Raw genomic sequence first — 19,430 nt, 5'->3', positions numbered from 1 at the left:
TGTTTAAGACTAAACTTAACTTGTGCCTCATGGTGGGGGAAAGTGAGATAGTGGCTCACTTTCCCCCACAGCATTTGGCTCACTTTCCCCCACCACCACAATTTGAGAAAAAACTACCTCTTTTAGCATTTCAGGCTAATCTTCAGTTATCAGCATCACATGGTTTCATATGTTGGTAGTTCATCAACACGTATGATAGAAGTTTTTCTACGTGAATACATTTGCTTTGGCACAACAGTTGATTAAGTTGACAGCAAGACAATTTACTTTTACATGCAAAATACCTATTTTGGTGAAAAAAACATGCTTACCCCAGCACCATGAGGTCCTCTCTTTCAGGGCCATGGGGAAATGAGAGGGGCTTGAAAACATATATCTCACATGACCACAAATGTTTTCCGTTGCCTAGATACAGGGGGTGGCTCACATTACCCAATGCCTCAGATTCCCCCGTTCTCCCCTATATATATATAAAAAAAAATATTTTTTAAAAGCATAACACAGGGAGGTGATAGAGAGGATAGGATCAAATTTGAAGCGATGCATGATTCAGTTCATAACACTAAGAATCCACTGCCTTTCTTGCGAGAGCTGGCAGCTAGTTAGATGTTGGCTTTGGATTGCGAGACGAAACATTCCCCTCGGCCCTGCCATGTCCACAGCTGGGTAGCCTATTTGATTTTTAAATGTGAAAAACTACACCTAGGCGATCAATCTTTTTCAATATCAGATATCAAAATATAACAAAAGGCTTTGTTCTGATGTGTTGTTTTGTACTCTTGACATATTTTGTACCTCCCAAGTTTGATAATTTCTTTATTTATTTCATATGTCTTTTTCTCTCCCCTTTTCTCTCTTTTTGCTGCTCTGATCTAATCTCCCCCGCTGTGTTGTGGGGCGGCAGAACAACAAGGTTCGGCGGTTTGCGTTCGAGTTGAAGATGCAGGATAAGAGCACCTACCTGCTGGCCTCAGACAGCGAGGGAGAGATGGAGGACTGGATCAACACGCTCAACAAGATCTTACACAGCAGCTTTGAGATCGCCATGCAGGAGAAGAGGAACGGAGAAGTTCATGATGGTGTGTGTGTGCGTGTGTGTGTGTGTGTGTGTGTGTGTGTGTGTGTGTGTGTTTGTCTGTCTGTCTCTGTTGTCTGTCCAGTTCTTTCCACCATCTGAACAAACGCATACTGTATGAAATGGAATTTTCCAGTTTCTCAATGAGAAATGTTTTGCATAGTTAAGTAAAAACATATTTAGAGTTTAATTAAGTACTTAACATTAAGTGTTACATTAAGTGTTTCAAAGCAGCTGTGTTGTGGGCACACTGACCAAATGACATGAACAATAGAAGTGTTTTGCTTCTAAAAGTTCGAAAAATCATTTTCAACAATTTTTGTTAATTTTAAGTCTGTTTTTTAGGAATCAAATATCCCGTTCCAGTTTATTAAATTAGATTTTTTTTTTTCAAAGATGAATTGCTGAATTAATTTAAATAGTGGACAGAATAGTTGACAATTAAAATCAGAATTTGTTACAGCCCAAAACAATTGATTAAACATAAATAATGCAGTTGATCACAGACTGGGGATTTTTCGTAAACTCTGTTCCTAAGATGAAAAATGTCTTGTTTTCAACCGAGTATCAACCATGCTTGAAGTTGAAGATACAGTTAATCCACTCATTGTTACCACTTTATTCCCTCTGTGATGCTGTGTGTACCTTTTAGGATGTTTTTAATGTGACATTATCCATTCATAGGAAGCTTCACACACTTCCTCCTGGCCCCCCTTGGAGCACTGTAGTCGGTGGCGACGTGATATCAAGACCACCCAGGCTTTTAATACTCACCTCCTGTCTCATTGTAGGCTTAAGCCATGGAGAATACAGACAGAAAGCCTTTTTACACAAAAACTCTACTCTAATCTTCCCTAACTCCTTAGCTTATATTAATCACTCTGTGCATGAGAGGAAGAAATAAAATAAGGCAATTCTGCTTGAGGAGGATCTCTGAGCTTTCTTGAAATATGCCATTGAGAGCTGCAGCATATCCATCTGATTCCCTTTACAGCTGAATTACTGTTTTGCTGAACTTTCACTTGTCAGTGGGCGATTAAAGGAGGTTTTACAACACAAGAGGGTTTTGTTTATGCACTGCAATATTTGGCCCAAATCCAATGACTCCTTGTTTTTTTGCCTCTAGATGATGATCTTGGAAAGTCAGACACCAGCTCGTCTGGCAGTATGGACAGCTTTCAGGTAGGTCCTTCTGTTTCTCAGCCTCGGTGCTCGTTCATTCGTTACATCGTTCACACGCACAACGTTGCACCATTAAATCCCCCAAATGATCTTCATTGAAGTTGTGAGGAAGAGGCCCCTCTTTTTCCTCACATACATGTGGATTGAATTTTGGTTTAAGAGTATAGAGTTTCTGGTTACACACCTAATTTGGCAGCCATTCATTTGTTTTTGTAGATCTGATCTGACTTTAACCACGGTGATCTTGTCATGGGATGAACTAAAACTTCCCAGAATAATTTCCTCAGTGTTGCGCTCCCATTCAGAGTATTGTTTGGGTTTCATTCAATAAAAAAAGACTGCAAATTTAAAGTGCATGCGACAACATTTGAAGGTGGGAGTCAGCTATTCTTTTCAAAATGACTTTTTGTCAAAGTTAGTGAATATCTCCTCACGATTCTCTATATGTACTTACTGTGTATATGCTGGAATAACAAGCCCCTTTGTTTACTTACCCATTTAAAGAGGCTAGGCTGCGTTTAAACACCAGATTTTGTTCACCGACAGGTATCAGATCATGAGGAGATTTTCATTGATTTTGACATAAAGTGATTTATGTGTGAGGGTTTTTTCAGAATCACTGACTCCACCTTCAACATAAGATATCCAGAAGTGGAAATGGCTGACACTTGTTTGGACATAATGACACCTGCATGAAGATTGACAATAGGAACATCTGTGTTTTGATAAATGATTTACTAAGTGATGATTTACAGGCTGCAAAAGTTGTTTTTCTGTGCTGTTACAGCGCTGAGTGGTATGCCATATTAAAGCCATCTGTGCATGGAAACCGGTGGTAGCAGTTAACTGGTAAACAGCTTGACAGGTTACAGTGTGCTGGCACTGACTTGTACAGTGTGCTTGTCCCACCTGACTCTCAATACTGAGTCTGTCTTTTACAGCCTGTAAAATATGAAGCCTCCTTTCCAGATGGTGCAAATAACAAACAAAAAAATCTAATGATAAATCCAACTGAATCTCTCAGATGACGCTTCTGCCATTTCAAACGATTTGGAGTTTAAATCTATTTAGGAGATGCCTTTTCTTTTCCTCAGAGCGCAAGAGATATAGAATCCAGGATGAGGAGCGAGACCAGATTGAAGCTGTTTACCCTGGACCCCGACACACAGGTAATAAAGTGCAAAGCGTGTTTGAGTTTCACTTATTTCCATGGGGTAAAAAGATCCAAGCTAACACAATACCGAATGAAATGTAATACTTTTCATGGGTTCCATCCACAGAAACTAGACTTCTCAGGAATAGAGCCGGACGTGAAGCAGTTTGAGGAGAAGTTTGGCAAACGGGTTTTGGTGAACTGCAATGACCTGTCTTTCAATCTGCAAAGCTGTGTGGCTGAGAACGAGGAAGGGCCGACAACAAATGTAAGGAGGATCTTTTTTCCGGGCCACAATAGGCCTCAAATATGAGCCAGAAATGTCATTATCCGGCTGACTAAAGATGGACACTATGGTATGTCAAGGCGGCCGATGGACTTGCCTCATTATTTGAGCCATTGCAGGACTCCTGTTGGCATAGCAACCAGGCAACCGGTTCAATAATGGCAAACAAAATAATGGAGTCTGATGTCCTGCTGTCCCTCCCAACACAAATTGTCTATTAACAAAAAAAAATTGTCAAGATTCTGTGTCTGTACAGACACTGACAAACACAAACACACTCACACTCACTCAGGTAGAGCAGATCATTTGGACTGTGTTCATCCAGGTCCCTCCAACAAAGTGTTAATGGGAATAGCTGTGCATTTGACAGTTTTGCACAAATTCAACTTTTTCTGTCCTTATCATGAAACCTCAACTCAGGATACCAACACAATACCAGAGCTCTCTTTCTCCCAAAATAAAACAGTCTGCATACCTCACTGTGAGGAAATATTTGGAATCATTTTAATGTAAGATAAGGTGACGACGCATCCGGTGCCTCCGATTATGGCATCCTTAGTATTTGATACTGTAAGTACTTTAAGACAAAATGTTATTTATCTATAAATGTGCGATGAAAAAAAGACTGAAATAATCATCAGCGTCATCGGTCTAATAAAGAAATGAATACTCTTGTCCTTTTCCAGGTGGAGCCATTTTACGTCACCCTGTCACTGTTTGACATCCAGAACGGCAGGAAAATCTCTTCTGACTTCCAAGTGGACCTAAACCACCCGTCTGTAAGGGGCATGCTGCCCAGTAACAGCAGTCAGTACATGAATGGGGGAGGGGACACCCACCCTGAGGGGCAACGCCTGGTCCATGGGGTGCCAGAGGCTGCCATGCAGTATCCAAGACAGGTGAAACCAAAATTGACTTGAGGAAAAGTTAAGGGACAACCAAAGTTATTACATAAAATCCTAAGGGAGATTTAATTTTGAGTGCCAAATGTATTTCAAATCCATCTAGTATTCGTCCTCTATATTGAAATATCTCATATTTGAGTCTGGACCAAAGTGATGGATCAACTGACAAACCTACATGGTCTTCTCTAGTGTGCCGCCAGCAAGGCTAAAATAAAGAATGTGTGCTTGCTCAACAAGTCCTCTACCTAAAATATGTACTTTGTTTCATATTCAAATGTATAGATTCAGCTGCAAAACACATTTAACCTGGATGAAATTCTACCCCTCTCCACAGGGAGTGTTCTCGGTAACGTGCCCCCACCCTGACATCTTCCTGGTGGCTCGCATTGAGAAGGTGCTTCAGGGGGGAATCAACCATTGTGCCGAGGCCTACATGAAGAGTTCAGACTCCACCAAGGTGCTGACCCACCCGCGACCTTTCAACACCATCCTCTTCCTCAGCAGGCCGTTTGTTCCCCCGGACTCAGCAGATTCCTCCAGATTATTCCACTTTATACACAGATAATCATCCCTGTTTTGAAGCGCCGACCAGTTGCACAGACTCCCAATAGAAGTGTTGCATTTGGCTGTATGAATGTGGTTGTGCAGCCCAAAGGGGTTTGGTAGCAGCTAGTAATCTGATTGTGTGTACCTGCACGGAACACAAAAAATAACACGCAGATACGCCAACGGGTTATTTTATTGTTAAAGTTGTACGTGTTGAGAGCGCATGTTATGCTGAATATGTTTCAGTGCTGCAGAGCTGAGATCTACTTATGTGAAGCTCAAATCACACCGTGTTCCTGTTTTCCACTAGGTGGCACAAAAGGTCCTAAAAAATGCCAAGCTGGCTTGTAGCCGGTTAGGCCAGTACAGGATGCCTTTTGCCTGGGCAGCAAGGTACTTATCTTTGTTTTATTGTTTTGTTCACAATTATGATATTCAACTGCATGTTCCAAATTACATAAGGTAAAACCTGTATATGGAGAGAATGAAGTAATGAGCATTTACTGTCATTAATTAATTCATATATTTCTTGGGTTTTCTCTAAAAAAATAGTTTTATAATGCTTCATGAACTGCTTTTCATTTTTCTATAACGTACCTAGATTATAATTCATAAATCCTATCGAACAAGCATAAGCCTGAGTTAGTTCACTCATATCCCTGTACAATATACAGTTTGGGGGGTTCTTAATTGATAACAATAAATTAGATTATTCAAAAAAAGTATAATGAAAATTTGTCTTGACTGCAAATTTCTTCCTTGCTTGTCAAATGAAGCAATACCGTCCATGTACTTTTGTTTTTTGACAGAGGGACAAAGTGGCCAGGCCAAAGTAAATGTTTTTGGTTCTTTTTCTTCTTGCAGGTCTTTGTTCAGAGATGCTTCAGGGACCCTGGACAAAAGTGCCCGTTTCTCGGCTCTGTACAGACAGGACAGCAACAAGCTATCCAATGAGGATATGCTAAAGCTGCTGGCTGATTTCAGAAAGTTAGTCATATTTCTATAAGGCTTTCTGTAATAGAAACTGTCTGAGTAGATTTGCAGATGTTCAAGAGAGGAAATTATGGAAAACTGTGTTCCTATAGGCTGTACTTGGAAAATGCTGCTCTGTTTTTTTATAAATAAGATAGGCTTAACTGGAGTTTGTTTTCCTTTCCTCCAGGCCAGAGAAGATGGCCAAGCTGCCTGTAATCCTAGGAAACCTCGACGTTACCATTGACAATGTAGCCCCCGACTTGACAAGTAAGGCCCTCTCTAAATTTTGCTACGTGCAGCCAATGCGCGAATGAAAGCTGTTGCTGCTCAGACCAGATCGGTCGCATTGTCTGCATGCTGTTTATTTGGTCTCCATCCCTCCTGCTTCTGTATATAGATTGTGTTACCTCATCCTACATTCCTGTGAAGCAGTTTGATGTCAGCGAGAAGGCCAACATCTACTTTGAAGTGGAGGAGTTTGTGCCGTACATAGCCAAATGTTCTCAGCCTTTCACCATCTACAACAATCACCTCTATGTCTACCCAAAGCACTTGAAGTACGACGGCCAAAAGTCATTTGCAAAGGTATCAAAAACTGTTATTGTACGTATAGTTTTTTACATTGCAGGTTCATTGACAGAGGAGTAAAAACTGTGTAAACTTTTGTCCCCTTTATGTAATGTAGACCAAAGGTTTCCTGTTTTATGATAAGATTTGAACTGGACTTAACTGGAACTTTATGCTTTTCTTCTTGTTAGAAGCTATAGCACTCTCCTCTTATAGTGTCACTTACTATATTGCCCTTGTTGTCTCTATCCTCAGGCTAGAAACATAGCTGTCTGCATTGAGTTCAAGGACTCGGATGAGGAAGAGGCTGTTCCACTCAAGGTAAAAACCACAAAAATAAGTTGTGGAAAGTGCTTTCAATATCCCCAAAATGGATGGCCTCTCCCGTCACAGGAACTAACTAGCCATTGTTATCATTCCGCAGTGCATCTACGGCCGACCCGGAGGACCCTTGTTTACCAAAAATGCCTTTGCTGCAGTATTGCATCACCAGCACAACCCCGAATTCTACGATGAGGTGAGGCGCACTGCGGCAAATGCCTTTTATGAAACAGAGAAACTCTTGATAAGTGCCATCCGAAAAGCATGGGTCAATACAATTGCCAACTGCATGTTAATTTGTGTTCTTATTTTTTTAGTTTAAGATTGAGCTGCCAACCCAGCTCCATGAGAAACACCATCTGCTCTTCACCTTCTATCACGTCAGCTGTGATAGCAACAGCAAGGCCAGCACCAAAAAGAGAGACCTGGTTGAGACTCAAGGTAACACACGTTCATTTGAACGTCATTTAAATACATCTGTTTTTTCATATCTTTCGGTGTTCTTTTTTACTGGCTTGAAGCACCCAGCTATTAACTGACTGTCTTTGCTTCTATCTTTTCTTCCAGTGGGTTACTCTTGGCTCCCCCTGCTGAAAGATGGGCGGGTGATCATGAATGAGAGTCAGATCCCTGTTGCAGCCAATCTGCCAACTGGATACCTCAGCTGTCAGGAAGGTGCCAGCAAGGTAGAGTGCATCCTCCATACGTTACAATTTTGGAAACTGAGCCAAAAGCCCAAATATTAGAAAATGAGTACACCAAAAGTAGCATATACTGTATGTAAACTTAAAAGTGGAGTCAGTGTTACTGGAGAATGCTTGTAGTCAAAATCACTTGGATATCTCCTCACGATCCGCTAACTTTCCATACTGTGTGCACACTGAACAATTAAATCCAGGGTTATTACACAGCCTAGGCTCTGTAAACGGGGATGTTGCGAGCCCCTTTTGTTTACATACCCGTTTACACAGCCTAGGCTGTATATTAACACTGGATTTATTTTCAGCGTGCCGTGCACACACACTACAGACATGTAGTGGATCATGAGGAGATATTCATGGATTTTGACAAAAAGTGACTTTGTCAAAAAGCATTCTCCAGAATCGCTGACTTCACCTTTAATGACATGAAATTACTGCAGAATACTGACTGATTGAATTATTGTGGCTTTTTACTTTTGTATTACAGCATTCAGGTCCTGAAGTCAAATGGGTGGATGGAGGCAAGCCACTGTTTAAGGTGTCCTCTCACCTCGTGTCCACCGTCTACACTCAGGTTAGTTAGTTTTTTCTGGGAGTGTGCTGATACTTTGGATTCATATGCATCCTTCATCCTGCTTTTTTTGTTTTGTTTTTAGCATTGCTGTGATTTCATAAAAACCCAGCTTCGTGGAATAAACTTCTGTATTCTGACTCTGCCTTTCTTGTCTCTGTAGGATCAACATTTGCACAATTTCTTTCATCACTGTCAGAGCATGGAAGCTTCACCCCAGTTGTCGGGAGGAGAACTGGTCAAATACCTGAAGGTACAACCATGATTATAAGAACTAGGGAATAAGTCAAATAAAATACTGAACTATTGTAATTATATACTTTTTCTTTTCAAATATGTAGCCCCTTCATGTCTTTATTACAGGTGTTGTTGTTTTATTCTAGGTCATTAATTGACTAGTTTTGGCTGTACATGCTTGAGAAAAGCTTTTTAAGAGACTTAATGCTACACTGAGTCATATTAAATACCACAGCCCACAATGTTGACAAACAGTGGGCTACAGTCTAAATTTCAGTATCGGCATACATTTTACATAACTGAGTGTGCATGTTCTGCAAAGATGCAAATTTTTAAATCAGGAATAGATAGAATTAAGTTTGAACTTTTTCAATACCTAAAGGGAAAATGTCTTTCATTGTTTTCAACACATTAATTATAAGCTAAATACAGGTTGGTTGGGGCTACATCACATGGAGGGAGCTGTTCTACTTCGTGCTGTAGCTTACCAACAGCGCATTCTCCTGGACAGTTTGTGTATGGATTTTTCTGTTTCCTTTTATACAGAATTGAGTGGTTCATGCCAAGACAAAATGTATGACATCCATGAAAAAAGCTCTAAACCCCAGCAAGCATGATTCTTTTTCCATATGCTTTTCTGCGGTACTCTTAGCTCAGTTTAAGTTAATAGAGGGGGTTATAATGGACATCTGGCACAAGTAAGATTTGGGGAAAATGAACAACTTTATTCAACTTTGTTGGTTAAAAAAAAAAAATCTTAAAGTCTATTTTTAGATGGCGGAATTATGAAAATAATAGCGGTTAGGGTGAAAGTTTTTTCCATCAACTTATTCCACAACCATGAGAATCAGTCTTCTCAGGGTGGACTTTGGTATGAAGACCAACACTTGGTCCAATGCATCTCTTGGGTTCTAATGTAAACACAGCAGTGAACAGGAACAATGGCCTGAGGGTCAAACAGCAGGTCAGATGTGCTGACTGGAAGCTCGCCAAAAAAAAAAGACTTGGCAGGGCTTGTGTTAGCTTCCTGTACACAAGCAGTGATGCCTCATTACCGATACACTCTGCCATGTTCCAGGCAACTGAAGCATAAGGTGTGGGTGATTAGCACAATGCTGTTCTCTCATGTTCTCCTGCTGTTATTGTTACTTGACATGTTATAATTTCCTTCTGTGCCTTTTGTATTTGTAAGCGGTTAAAGGAAGACCAACGTGACTGCATTCCACATTTATCCTTCTCCTTATACTTTTTATAGAGTAGTCAAACTCTGCATTAAACGTATCTCTGTGATGTTTCATACTCAGAGTCTTCATGCCATGGAGAGCCATGTGATGATCAAGTTTCTGCCCACCACCCTGAATCAGCTGTTCAGGGTGCTCACCAGTGCCACCCAAGAGGACGTTGCAGTCAATGTCACCAGGCAAGTTTTTCCCGAGGCAATAACTTTGACCTGACAACAGATTAGATTCCAGTCCTTTCTATATAAATTATGAAAAAGAAATCGACAGAATTAGAAATAAAGTATTTTTAAAATGATATCGTTAGAAAGCTGTTTTTGATTGGATTGGATTGGATTGTGTTCATAAATGACAGCTATTTTCAAATTCCTGACTGGGAAAACAATCATTTATATTTTGTATCTTTGATGTTGTTGTACAGCCCCCTGTGCTCCTTTTCTAACACATGCTTTTTTTTGTTGCATTTTCCATTGTGTCTCTATTAGAGTCATGATTCACATAGTTGCCCAGTGCCATGAGGAGGGGTTGGAGCACTACCTGAGATCATATGTGAAGGTAAAAATGTTCCATGCCACATATCACAACTCGCCATACTTGTGTTTGTACGAAGGGATTCTCAAACTTTCTCTCTGATACAGTATGTCTTCAAGGCCGAGCCATACACATCACCCACAGCCCGATCAGTGCATGAGGAGCTGGCTAAAGCCATGACTGCTATCTTGAAGCCTTCTACTGACTTCCTCACGAGTAACAAGCTCCTCAAGGTAACATATTTGTGCTTAATCTAAAGGATTTCACAGCGCGTGATTTTAACTGACATGAATATCCTCTTTATCGTTCCTCTGATTGATGTTTGTCTGCCCTGCAGTACTCCTGGTATTTCTTTGAAGCCTTAGTCAAGTCCATGGCTCAGTACTTGATTGAGAGCTGTAAAGTGAAGGTACGTGTGTTTGACTCGGAGGTGTCTGCTTTATTACAGCTTAGATTCTTCACTGTAGTTTAAGACATGCCAAGTCTTGTGGACGGCCACAAAACCACAGTCAAAGTGTTATGTATCCACAGTCTGTCCCACACCGCAATGTTTAATTTGCTGCATTTGTTCGTATCCCGTAAGCAACAACATCCCTATGTTTAACCTCCTCTTGCATAATGTGGAGGCTGCATTGCAAGCAAGTACCGTAAATGTTTCAGAAGTATAGGTCACACCACTCTTGAAACTTTGAAGTTTAAGTACAAGGCCAGCGATATCTTAAATTTGTCAAAAAATCCACTGAAAAGACCAAAAGGAAATATATGTTTGCTTGTCTCGCATGTTTCCCAACTACACTGTGTATGACTCTGGTCATTTATTCTACTGAAGGTGTGAATCTTAAAAATATAAAATAAAAATAAAATTACAAATACATAGTTTTACAATTTTCAAAGAGATTAAGAAAAAAATCCAAACAGCAAGTCCCTTTCATTTTAAGCACACATTACTCAGGCAGGAATTATATACATTTGTTAGGGACAAAATTAGTGTCTTTGTTAGTAGAATTGTGCATGTTGGATTGACAGACAATAAACGACAGTGCCCATGTTCATTACAATAAAGGAACACGGTCTTTGTGCAGCACAGTTACTAATTGATGTGTTCTTAATTGTGGCTTTGGTCTGTCATGGGGTTGTTTTGACAATAAGAAAAGTAAATAAATTACCACCAGATGAATCATTTATAGTATAATAATATATGTAACATCTGTGCTACAGCTGACCAGGAATCAGCGCTTCTCAGCATCCTTCCATCACACTGTAGAGACTCTGGTCAACATGATGATGCCCCACGTCACTCAGAAATACAAAGACAACCTGGATGCCGCTAGGAATGCCAACCACAGTCTGGCAGTCTTCATAAAGGTCAGCAGCCACAGTTACTGTTTCACCTGGTTTTCCATTGCAACCTGTGTTTTAAAATGTATACGTACGTGTATATCTTTATTTTATATTTCCTGTAAATAATCACAGAATTGCTCTTCCTCCCCACCCTTCTGTAGCGCTGTTTCAACCTGATGGACAGAGGCTTCATGTTCAAGCAGATCAACAACTATATCAATTGCTTTGTGCCCGGAGACCCAAAGGTACACTGCCAATACAAAACGGGAAGAACATTCATACAAACTATTCATACGACAGCTTGTTTTTTACAGTGTGCAGATTCTTGAGTGCCGTATTCAAGATGTTTTTTTTCTTTTGTTTCTTAACACAGACGCTGTTTGAGTTCAAGTTTGAGTTCCTGCGTGTCGTGTGCTCCCACGAGCACTATGTCCCGCTAAACCTGCCCATGCCATTTGGAAAGGGGAGGATACTGAGATTTCAAGGTGAGAAGATCATCAAATGTGTTTCTCAATCATCATAAGTGAGTGCCAGTGTGCTTTCTTACATTACCCCCCCACAGCTTTCAAGTCCAACACAAATAAAATAGTTCTAATGATTCTACAACTCATTCGTATGTAACAAAAGAGTAATTAAATAGTATTTGAACAGATTTTCTGCTGTTGTAGCGGTCTTTGAATTGTTTATTTTGTGTGTTCCTCATTTAGCTTTATTATCTCCATATGATATGCCCGAGTCAGGCAATACTCTTGTAGGTAGGTATGCGGATATGCTTTTTGCACATCATCTAATTAAAAGAGCAGACTTCTATTGAATCATTCAACCGTGACCACAACAGGGTAAAACGATTCACACCCAAATCAAAACTCAAATCAGTTTCTTTCCATTTTGCCACATTAACGTTGTTGCGGTGAAACCGATTTATCTATCCTCTTCATGGCGTGTACTACTTTCCGAGTGATTATACTGATTATAATTTGCAGCTGCCTTTGTTTATAGAAGCTGAGATTAGGTCTTTGTTCAAATGTGGGGGATTTTTAGTGTAAAAGTAGTTTCCAGTCTTGAAGTGGTATATGGAATCTGTGATGATGATGAGAATGACTCCAAAGTACTTTAAAAAAGTACATGTTTTTAATGCTTTCATGCTTGAAATGCAGGTTTTATAAAGGTAAAAGTGCATGAAACGGTGTGTTTTTAATTTGATTACATTCATTTGGGGGAATCTCTGCCAGTGTGATTTGGGATTGCTTGTCACTCTTCTCAAATAATGTTGGGGAGCATCTGTGAACTGCTGTGGCTGTTCAATCATAAACTTTTATCCTGCTCATGTTTCTATGTGCGTATGTCTGTCTCACATAGATTGTTAAATGAAAATCAACGAGAATCATCTGTCCGCATGGGAGATATTTGCATTGTTCATCAGGTTTTAATGCCTTCAATAATCTGTATACTGTCAAGGATTTCCTGTTTTCTTGTAATACGTTTAATTCTGTCAGACTGGTATTAAAAGTGCACCATATAACTTTGGGTGTGTTAGAGAACATTTTGGTATATTCTCATAACTGAATAAACAAACTTTCCGCACAAGGTAAATTAGATCCCTGGAACACTGTTTGAAGTTGTAAAGCTACCTAAAGTTAGTTTCACTATTGTTGTGTACAGCAGCAGGGACCACAGTTTGGTTGACAAACACATATTCTACTCTTACGTTTGGTTCCAGGGGCCTCAAAAGAACTTTGTTTTGATACTGGATGATCGATGTATTCAGTACTAAGAATTACCTGTAGAAGAAATGTTTGTAAACTAACTGCAGGCCCTGCCAAAGTAAACAAACCCCCTTCCTCTGAAACTACATAGTGCACCTTTAAATTAGAAATCTACTATGTGTGCTATTTGTGACTTCATGTCCTTCCACAACCTTCCCTTGTCTCTCTGTGGGCCCATCCTAATCTCATCCTCCTTCTCATCCTCCTCAGACCTCCAGCTGGATTACTCTCTAACGGATGACTTCTGTAAAAACCACTTCCTGGTGGGGCTGCTGCTCAGGGAGGTGGGAGCAGCTCTGCAGGAGTTCAGGGACATTCGTCAGATAGCCATCCAAGTGCTGAAGAGTCTGATGGTGAAGCACACCTTTGATGAGCGCTACACCTCCAAAGTAAGCAGCGCCTTCTTTCTTAACCCTCCGTCTCATCGTTATCTGATGTCGGTCGTTTAAGGATCTTGAGGAATCCTTGTTGAGAGATCCAATTGTCTTTTGTTTTTTTTTCAGAGCCAGCAGGCCAGGTTGGCCACCCTGTACTTGCCCTTATTTGGTCTGCTCCAAGAAAACGTCAACAGACTAAATGTGAAGGAAGTGTCCCCGTTCACCGTCAACCACTCCAACAATGTAAGGGAGCCACCTAGTGGTTACTTTTTACCTATACACCCTGATGTCTATATCTATACAATTGAAAATATATATACAACACTAAAAGAAAAGGAAAAGCAAATGAAGAAAAAAGGGAGAAGAAAATGGTGCAGAAAGCAGTCCTACATGACATTTTATCATATTATAGTTGTGTAGTAAGTGTTGCACTGTTTTTCTCTCAGAATGGACGAGACGATTTGCTTCTTACCAACGCTTTGATGACACCTCCCAGATCCAGCACCTTTCTGGACACCAGCTTGCACAAGGATGTTTTTGGAGTCATCTCTGGCACCTGTGAGCGTAAAGGATACATTATACTGAAACATAAAAATAAAAATAGTACATTTTCGTTTTTATAATAATATATAACCGCTCCTTTTCAATTATTTTTGACAGCTTCACCTCACGCCTCGTCGACTCCCAACATTAACTATGTGCGCCACGCAGACTCCCGCGGCTCGCTCATCAGCACAGATTCTGGCAACAGCCTGCCTGAGAGGAACAACGACAAGGGCAACTCTCTGGACAAGGTATAGATCTCAGTGAAATGCTTCAACAGAAAAGTCACTTGATACAAACATGCATTGGACATCAAATGTATGCTTCTTTTGACACAGCGTATGTAACATCCATTTCAATGTTCCTCTGCGTCCTATTTATTTCCACAAAAAATACCTCAGAAAGTCACCCCATGTTAACTTTCATATCATATCATTAACTCCTCCACCTTTACCTGTACGGCCGGCCGGCAGTGGCAGACCAAGAGGTTTGGACGGAGACACTCGGTCAATGTCCTGCGCTTCTTTACGGAGACTGAGGAGAATGTGCTTTCCGAGCGCAACAAGCGTGTCACCATGGACTTCTCCCTGCTCTCTGTCCCCTCTGTGCCAGAGAACAACTTGCTGTCCAACGTTTCTCTTCAAGTACAAAAACGCACTCATCCTCCCCTCCTCTAGGAGTGTCCCATATGGGAATGTTAGAGAGTGTGTGTGTGTGAGAGTGTCCTGGTATCCTCAAACCCCTAAGCCCTTTCTTTGCCAGATGATTCTCAGGCTTTTTGGGCTGTTTGTTCTTCTGGTGCCTTAAAGCAGACCTGCTGTAGGCTACCATAGGGCCTCACAGGGTTTGCCTCCACTCTTTTTCCAGATGTTGATATAAGCATGGTGTACGTAAGGTATCTCAGTTTTGGGGTACTCTCTCTCAAGTGTGCGGTGTGATGTTTGCCTTCACTGGTAGAGAGACAGCCTCAAGCTTAATCTGAGAAGTTTTTGACTAAATGCAAATGCTGTGCTGTGATGTGTTTCATCTTATGCTGAAGCTGTGGTAGCTTGTATTAAATGGTATGGAACAGAATAAAGGGCAAAAGGAGGACACTGATAAGTTTGCAATTCCAATCAAGCCAAAGTGTTTGAGCTCAAACTCGTAAAAATGAAATATAAAAAATTGTATCGAACCACACACTCACAGTTTTTGGACAACCTTTCAGGAAAACTAACTTTGGCCTTGAAGTTATCCACCCTTCAAAACAAACCCCTTAAGAAGCCAAAGCCATAGCCTCATGCTTTCCACTAAGTCATCCCCAGTCAGTCTCATGGTCTAGACTAACTGCTGGCAAAGGAACGCGCTTGGTGTATCGCCAACCCCTTTCCTGTGGTAGAGCTGTTGCGCCGCTGCTTTGCTTCTGTTTTTCTCCCAGCTGTCTGCCTCAGCGGGGAGAAAATGGTGATTGTTATTACATGGCCAGTCTTTCCACAATGCATAGAGCCCTGCAACAACTGTCTGAGTGAATGACTGCACTAGTGTAGCTTGACCACTGTAATCCAATGCCAGGATTGACAAACCAAGACACAAATTTGAACTATGACCACAAACGAGTAAAATTGTAAACTTTGCAACAAAAAATAAATAAAAATAAACCATTTTGGAATTGCTATGAAAAATACCTTTAGTCATTTGTAATGGAAAAAAATATATATAAACGGCCAATAGTTTCAGTAGACTTTGGTTTATCTTGAGTCAGCAAAAGGAGCCTATAGGCAGGGCCAAGAGCCCTGACAGGATAATCTTGTCTGTGTTGTGCTTTACCAGCTTTTTTTGTCTCTCAGAATCAGCCTGCTTCAACCCTGGGGAGTACACTGCTGAGATGTGATAAACTGGACCAGGCAGAGATCAAGAGCCTCCTCATGTGCTTCTTACATGTGCTCAAAAGCATGTCTGAGGGTAACTACTCACTCCATCTCTCTCCTGCTCCTGCTGAATAGCTGTATCTTTCTGTGTGATACACTGAGCTCTATGTCTACTATTTAAAATGAAAAACTAATTTACTGTCAATCTCTGTCTCTTCTAGATGCTTTGTTCACATACTGGAACAAGGCCTCATCGGCTGAGTTAATGGACTTCTTCACTCTTGTAGAGTAAGACATCTAAAGATTTATTTCCATGACAAACACTTGTGTATATAAAACTTGAAATTTCATTGCGACTGATTTTCCCCCTATTTTGTCCTCTCAGAGTGTGCCTCCATCAGTTCAGATACATGGGAAAGAGATACATCGCAAGGTAATGTTGTCTATACCTTAATGTGGCACAGGACTGCCTTTCTTTTTTCCATGTTTTACTCTGATTACAATCAAGTTGATGTGTTAATGAAGGATTTCAGGCTTTTAGTACAGTGGTTCCTAACTTTTTTCCCGACACTTACAGATGAAAGTATAGCCTAAAAATTGACAGAACCTGTCATGTTTCCAAAACTTTTAGCTTACAATTTCAACTGTTAATCCGTTACTTTTAGCTACTGCGACTCAACTTCTCATCTTGCTTCCTTACTAGGTTTCACCAATCTAGATTACAACATGTGTTGTCAGAATCGTGACCCAAATGTGATATATTGATTCATTTACATGAACCCCTTGGAAAATATTGAAAAAGGTTGGGAATCACTGTTCTGGCATATAGATACCTTTTACATATCCAAGGTATTAATACGTTAAACTTCATAACATACAGTATATTACAATGATGTAGCCACTTGTTGCTTTTATTTTAGGTCATCGTGTGTGTGTGTGTGTGTGTGTGTGTGTGTGTGTGTGTGTGTGTGTGTGTGTGTGAGAGATATATAGCGCATTGGATTGTGTGACTATGTTGAGCACAATTATTTGACAAGTTATATAATTGTATCCAAACTCCTGATACTCTCTCCAGTATTTTGGGAGCTCTTGCCTTGACTCCCAGAGGGCTTTGGGTGTTCACTACTTCTAACCTCCCACCACTCTTTCTATCTCTATTCACTAAAACGCTGGCAAGTTTAACATTATGCAATTAAACCCGGCTCCTGCCCTCTCCTGCTTGGGTAAGACCATAGGTGAAACCAACTTAGAGTAAATGCATGCGATGTGTATCCCCCCTCTAAAGTTGCAGTGCTGTGAGGAAAAAAAACTACTGTCTCTAAATCCATGTATTGCATGTTTCTCTTTCATTCTTATATGCATGGCGTTTGCTGCTCACTCACTGCTTCAATGCTGCTTCTGCTACTTTGATTATTTTCTAATGAAACTGCATGCCACACACAATATGAACTGCACAACTTCACTGCTTAAGTGTCACATTGGTTATATGTATAAAAGTCACATAAACATTTCCACATAATGTTTTCTGTTTGGGATTTCTATTATAGTATTTTACATTTAAAAGTAAAACATTTAAAGGTTGACTATGCAACATTTTAATTAAATATTCACACAAAAGTAATCGGACTCAATGGTCACTTTTGCCTCACTAGAATGTGTGGTGGTGTGTTTACCTGCACATTTTTGTGGGACTCTGTTGGATTATGTTGCATAGTCTGCTTTTTAAGACCCAGCGTTTGAATACAAAGAACAAGACATTTGAATTATACGCTACACACACACCACTTAAAGTGTGTAAAATGGCGTACCATTCACTCCTATACGTGCTTCACTAACTCTGGCTCTGCTACTAGACAGCCGTCCGGTCTAACACATTGTCCTGTTTCCCTAATCAGGAGCCAGGATGGGGCAGGACCTGTAGCACATGAGCGGAAGTCTCAGACTCTGCCTGTGTCCCGTAACAGGGCGGGAATGATGCATGCCCGCTTACAGCAGCTCAGCAGCCTGGATAACTCATACACATTTAACCACAGTAAGTGCCCCACATATAACTGTATACTTTCCATCAAACCTCCTCAAACCAGAGGAACCGCTGCACTCACTACGCCCTCACCCTCGTGCTTTTTCAACATCATCTTCATCAACATAAAACCCTCTTGCTCATCTTCCATTTAAACCCAGCCCACTGTCAAGCAGAAAAAAAGCTTCCAAAGACATCGGTGCATCACGAATAAATAAATAAATCTGGGGCTAAGGTAGATGTATGGAGCACTTAATGTATTTTGTTCTGCAGCGATTAAGCTACAGTATGTGCTTAGTCTGTGAAACAGCATCATTTTAACACAGTTTCTTTGTGTTTTCAGTGTAAGAAAGATTTCAAGTATTCTTGGAATATCTGTAGACCATGGTAAGAATGTATCAGGTTGGCAGGCAATGTGTTAGACACTCAATGGCTCCTCTGTTCCGTTGGTTTAATTAAGAGCATGCCTGTTTTTAACTTAACGTTAACTTTCTCAAAGTCTTTTCATCAACTGTGGCCAGCATCATCTGCTTGAGTTTCATTTTACATTCATTCTCTGAGTGTACTGAGAAATCCATGTAAAATAAGAAGGGTTTCATTCCAACAAACTACCTGTTGTATAAAAATGTTGCTTGAAATCCATTCATTAATATAAACAAAATGCTGGCACTCAAATTAAATTATTGCTTCAATTTTTAAAATCGAATGTGTGCCTCTGCAAAGTCTCACTGTTCATTTGGAAATAAAACGTTTTTGATTTTGTAAGTAGTGGGATTACTTTTTCCAGTCTGGAATGAAACTCAATCTTTTCAACACAATGATATTGTTTTGCTACAGCCTTTCTTTTAACACTATGGCTATACACTTCATTTAAGAGATATGATATGATATTAAAATGGCTTTGTTCTGCAGAGTCTTTTATTTCAAGTGTGCTGGTGGAGGTTGAAACCGCTACAGCTGTCTGTTGTCTCCTCTTTAGCCTACAGTCACTCGGATGCAGATGTGTTAAATCAGTCCCTGCTGGAGGCTAACATCGCTACCGAAGTTTGCCTGACCGTCCTTGATACGTTAAGTATCTTCATCATGGGATTCAAGGTAACAATAATGACCTATAACTTTTCACACATTGATTGTCCTTGAAAGATACTTTGTCCTTGCTCTTCATAAACAGTACTTGGGTTATCTAATCATTATGTCAGGCCTAATTAACGCTTAAAAAATCCAAATCATTTCCTGCTCTCTTAGATG

General features: G+C 40.4%; 1 protein-coding gene across 3 annotated transcripts in view; it reads left to right on the top strand.

The window, feature by feature from the left end:
- Window positions 1-19,430, top strand: part of LOC307259002 (dedicator of cytokinesis protein 9) — a 76,099-nt gene that overhangs the window by 47,173 nt on the left and 9,496 nt on the right. For all 3 annotated transcript variants that reach the window (XM_080038708.1, XM_080038707.1, XM_080038709.1), the window contains exons 8-39: window positions 905-1,079; window positions 2,202-2,257; window positions 3,352-3,426; window positions 3,538-3,678; window positions 4,383-4,595; window positions 4,936-5,058; window positions 5,458-5,540; window positions 6,012-6,134; window positions 6,310-6,389; window positions 6,520-6,707; window positions 6,945-7,010; window positions 7,114-7,206; window positions 7,328-7,451; window positions 7,578-7,696; window positions 8,199-8,285; window positions 8,446-8,535; window positions 9,824-9,939; window positions 10,243-10,312; window positions 10,396-10,521; window positions 10,626-10,697; window positions 11,507-11,653; window positions 11,791-11,874; window positions 12,003-12,114; window positions 13,606-13,784; window positions 13,899-14,015; window positions 14,219-14,330; window positions 14,433-14,566; window positions 16,142-16,256; window positions 16,384-16,450; window positions 16,548-16,595; window positions 18,058-18,194; window positions 19,162-19,277. In XM_080038708.1, the coding sequence (XP_079894834.1) occupies window positions 905-1,079; window positions 2,202-2,257; window positions 3,352-3,426; window positions 3,538-3,678; window positions 4,383-4,595; window positions 4,936-5,058; window positions 5,458-5,540; window positions 6,012-6,134; window positions 6,310-6,389; window positions 6,520-6,707; window positions 6,945-7,010; window positions 7,114-7,206; window positions 7,328-7,451; window positions 7,578-7,696; window positions 8,199-8,285; window positions 8,446-8,535; window positions 9,824-9,939; window positions 10,243-10,312; window positions 10,396-10,521; window positions 10,626-10,697; window positions 11,507-11,653; window positions 11,791-11,874; window positions 12,003-12,114; window positions 13,606-13,784; window positions 13,899-14,015; window positions 14,219-14,330; window positions 14,433-14,566; window positions 16,142-16,256; window positions 16,384-16,450; window positions 16,548-16,595; window positions 18,058-18,194; window positions 19,162-19,277 (3,588 nt within the window). The remainder of the gene's footprint in view (window positions 1-904; window positions 1,080-2,201; window positions 2,258-3,351; window positions 3,427-3,537; window positions 3,679-4,382; window positions 4,596-4,935; window positions 5,059-5,457; window positions 5,541-6,011; window positions 6,135-6,309; window positions 6,390-6,519; window positions 6,708-6,944; window positions 7,011-7,113; window positions 7,207-7,327; window positions 7,452-7,577; window positions 7,697-8,198; window positions 8,286-8,445; window positions 8,536-9,823; window positions 9,940-10,242; window positions 10,313-10,395; window positions 10,522-10,625; window positions 10,698-11,506; window positions 11,654-11,790; window positions 11,875-12,002; window positions 12,115-13,605; window positions 13,785-13,898; window positions 14,016-14,218; window positions 14,331-14,432; window positions 14,567-16,141; window positions 16,257-16,383; window positions 16,451-16,547; window positions 16,596-18,057; window positions 18,195-19,161; window positions 19,278-19,430) is intronic.

The sequence above is a fragment of the Ammodytes marinus genome (genome assembly GCF_949987685.1).
Source record: "Ammodytes marinus genome assembly, chromosome: 12".
In the NCBI taxonomy this organism is placed as follows: Eukaryota; Metazoa; Chordata; class Actinopteri; order Uranoscopiformes; family Ammodytidae; genus Ammodytes; species Ammodytes marinus.
The sequence above is the reverse complement of the archived record's forward strand: the minus strand, read 5'-3'. Positions and strand labels throughout refer to the sequence as shown.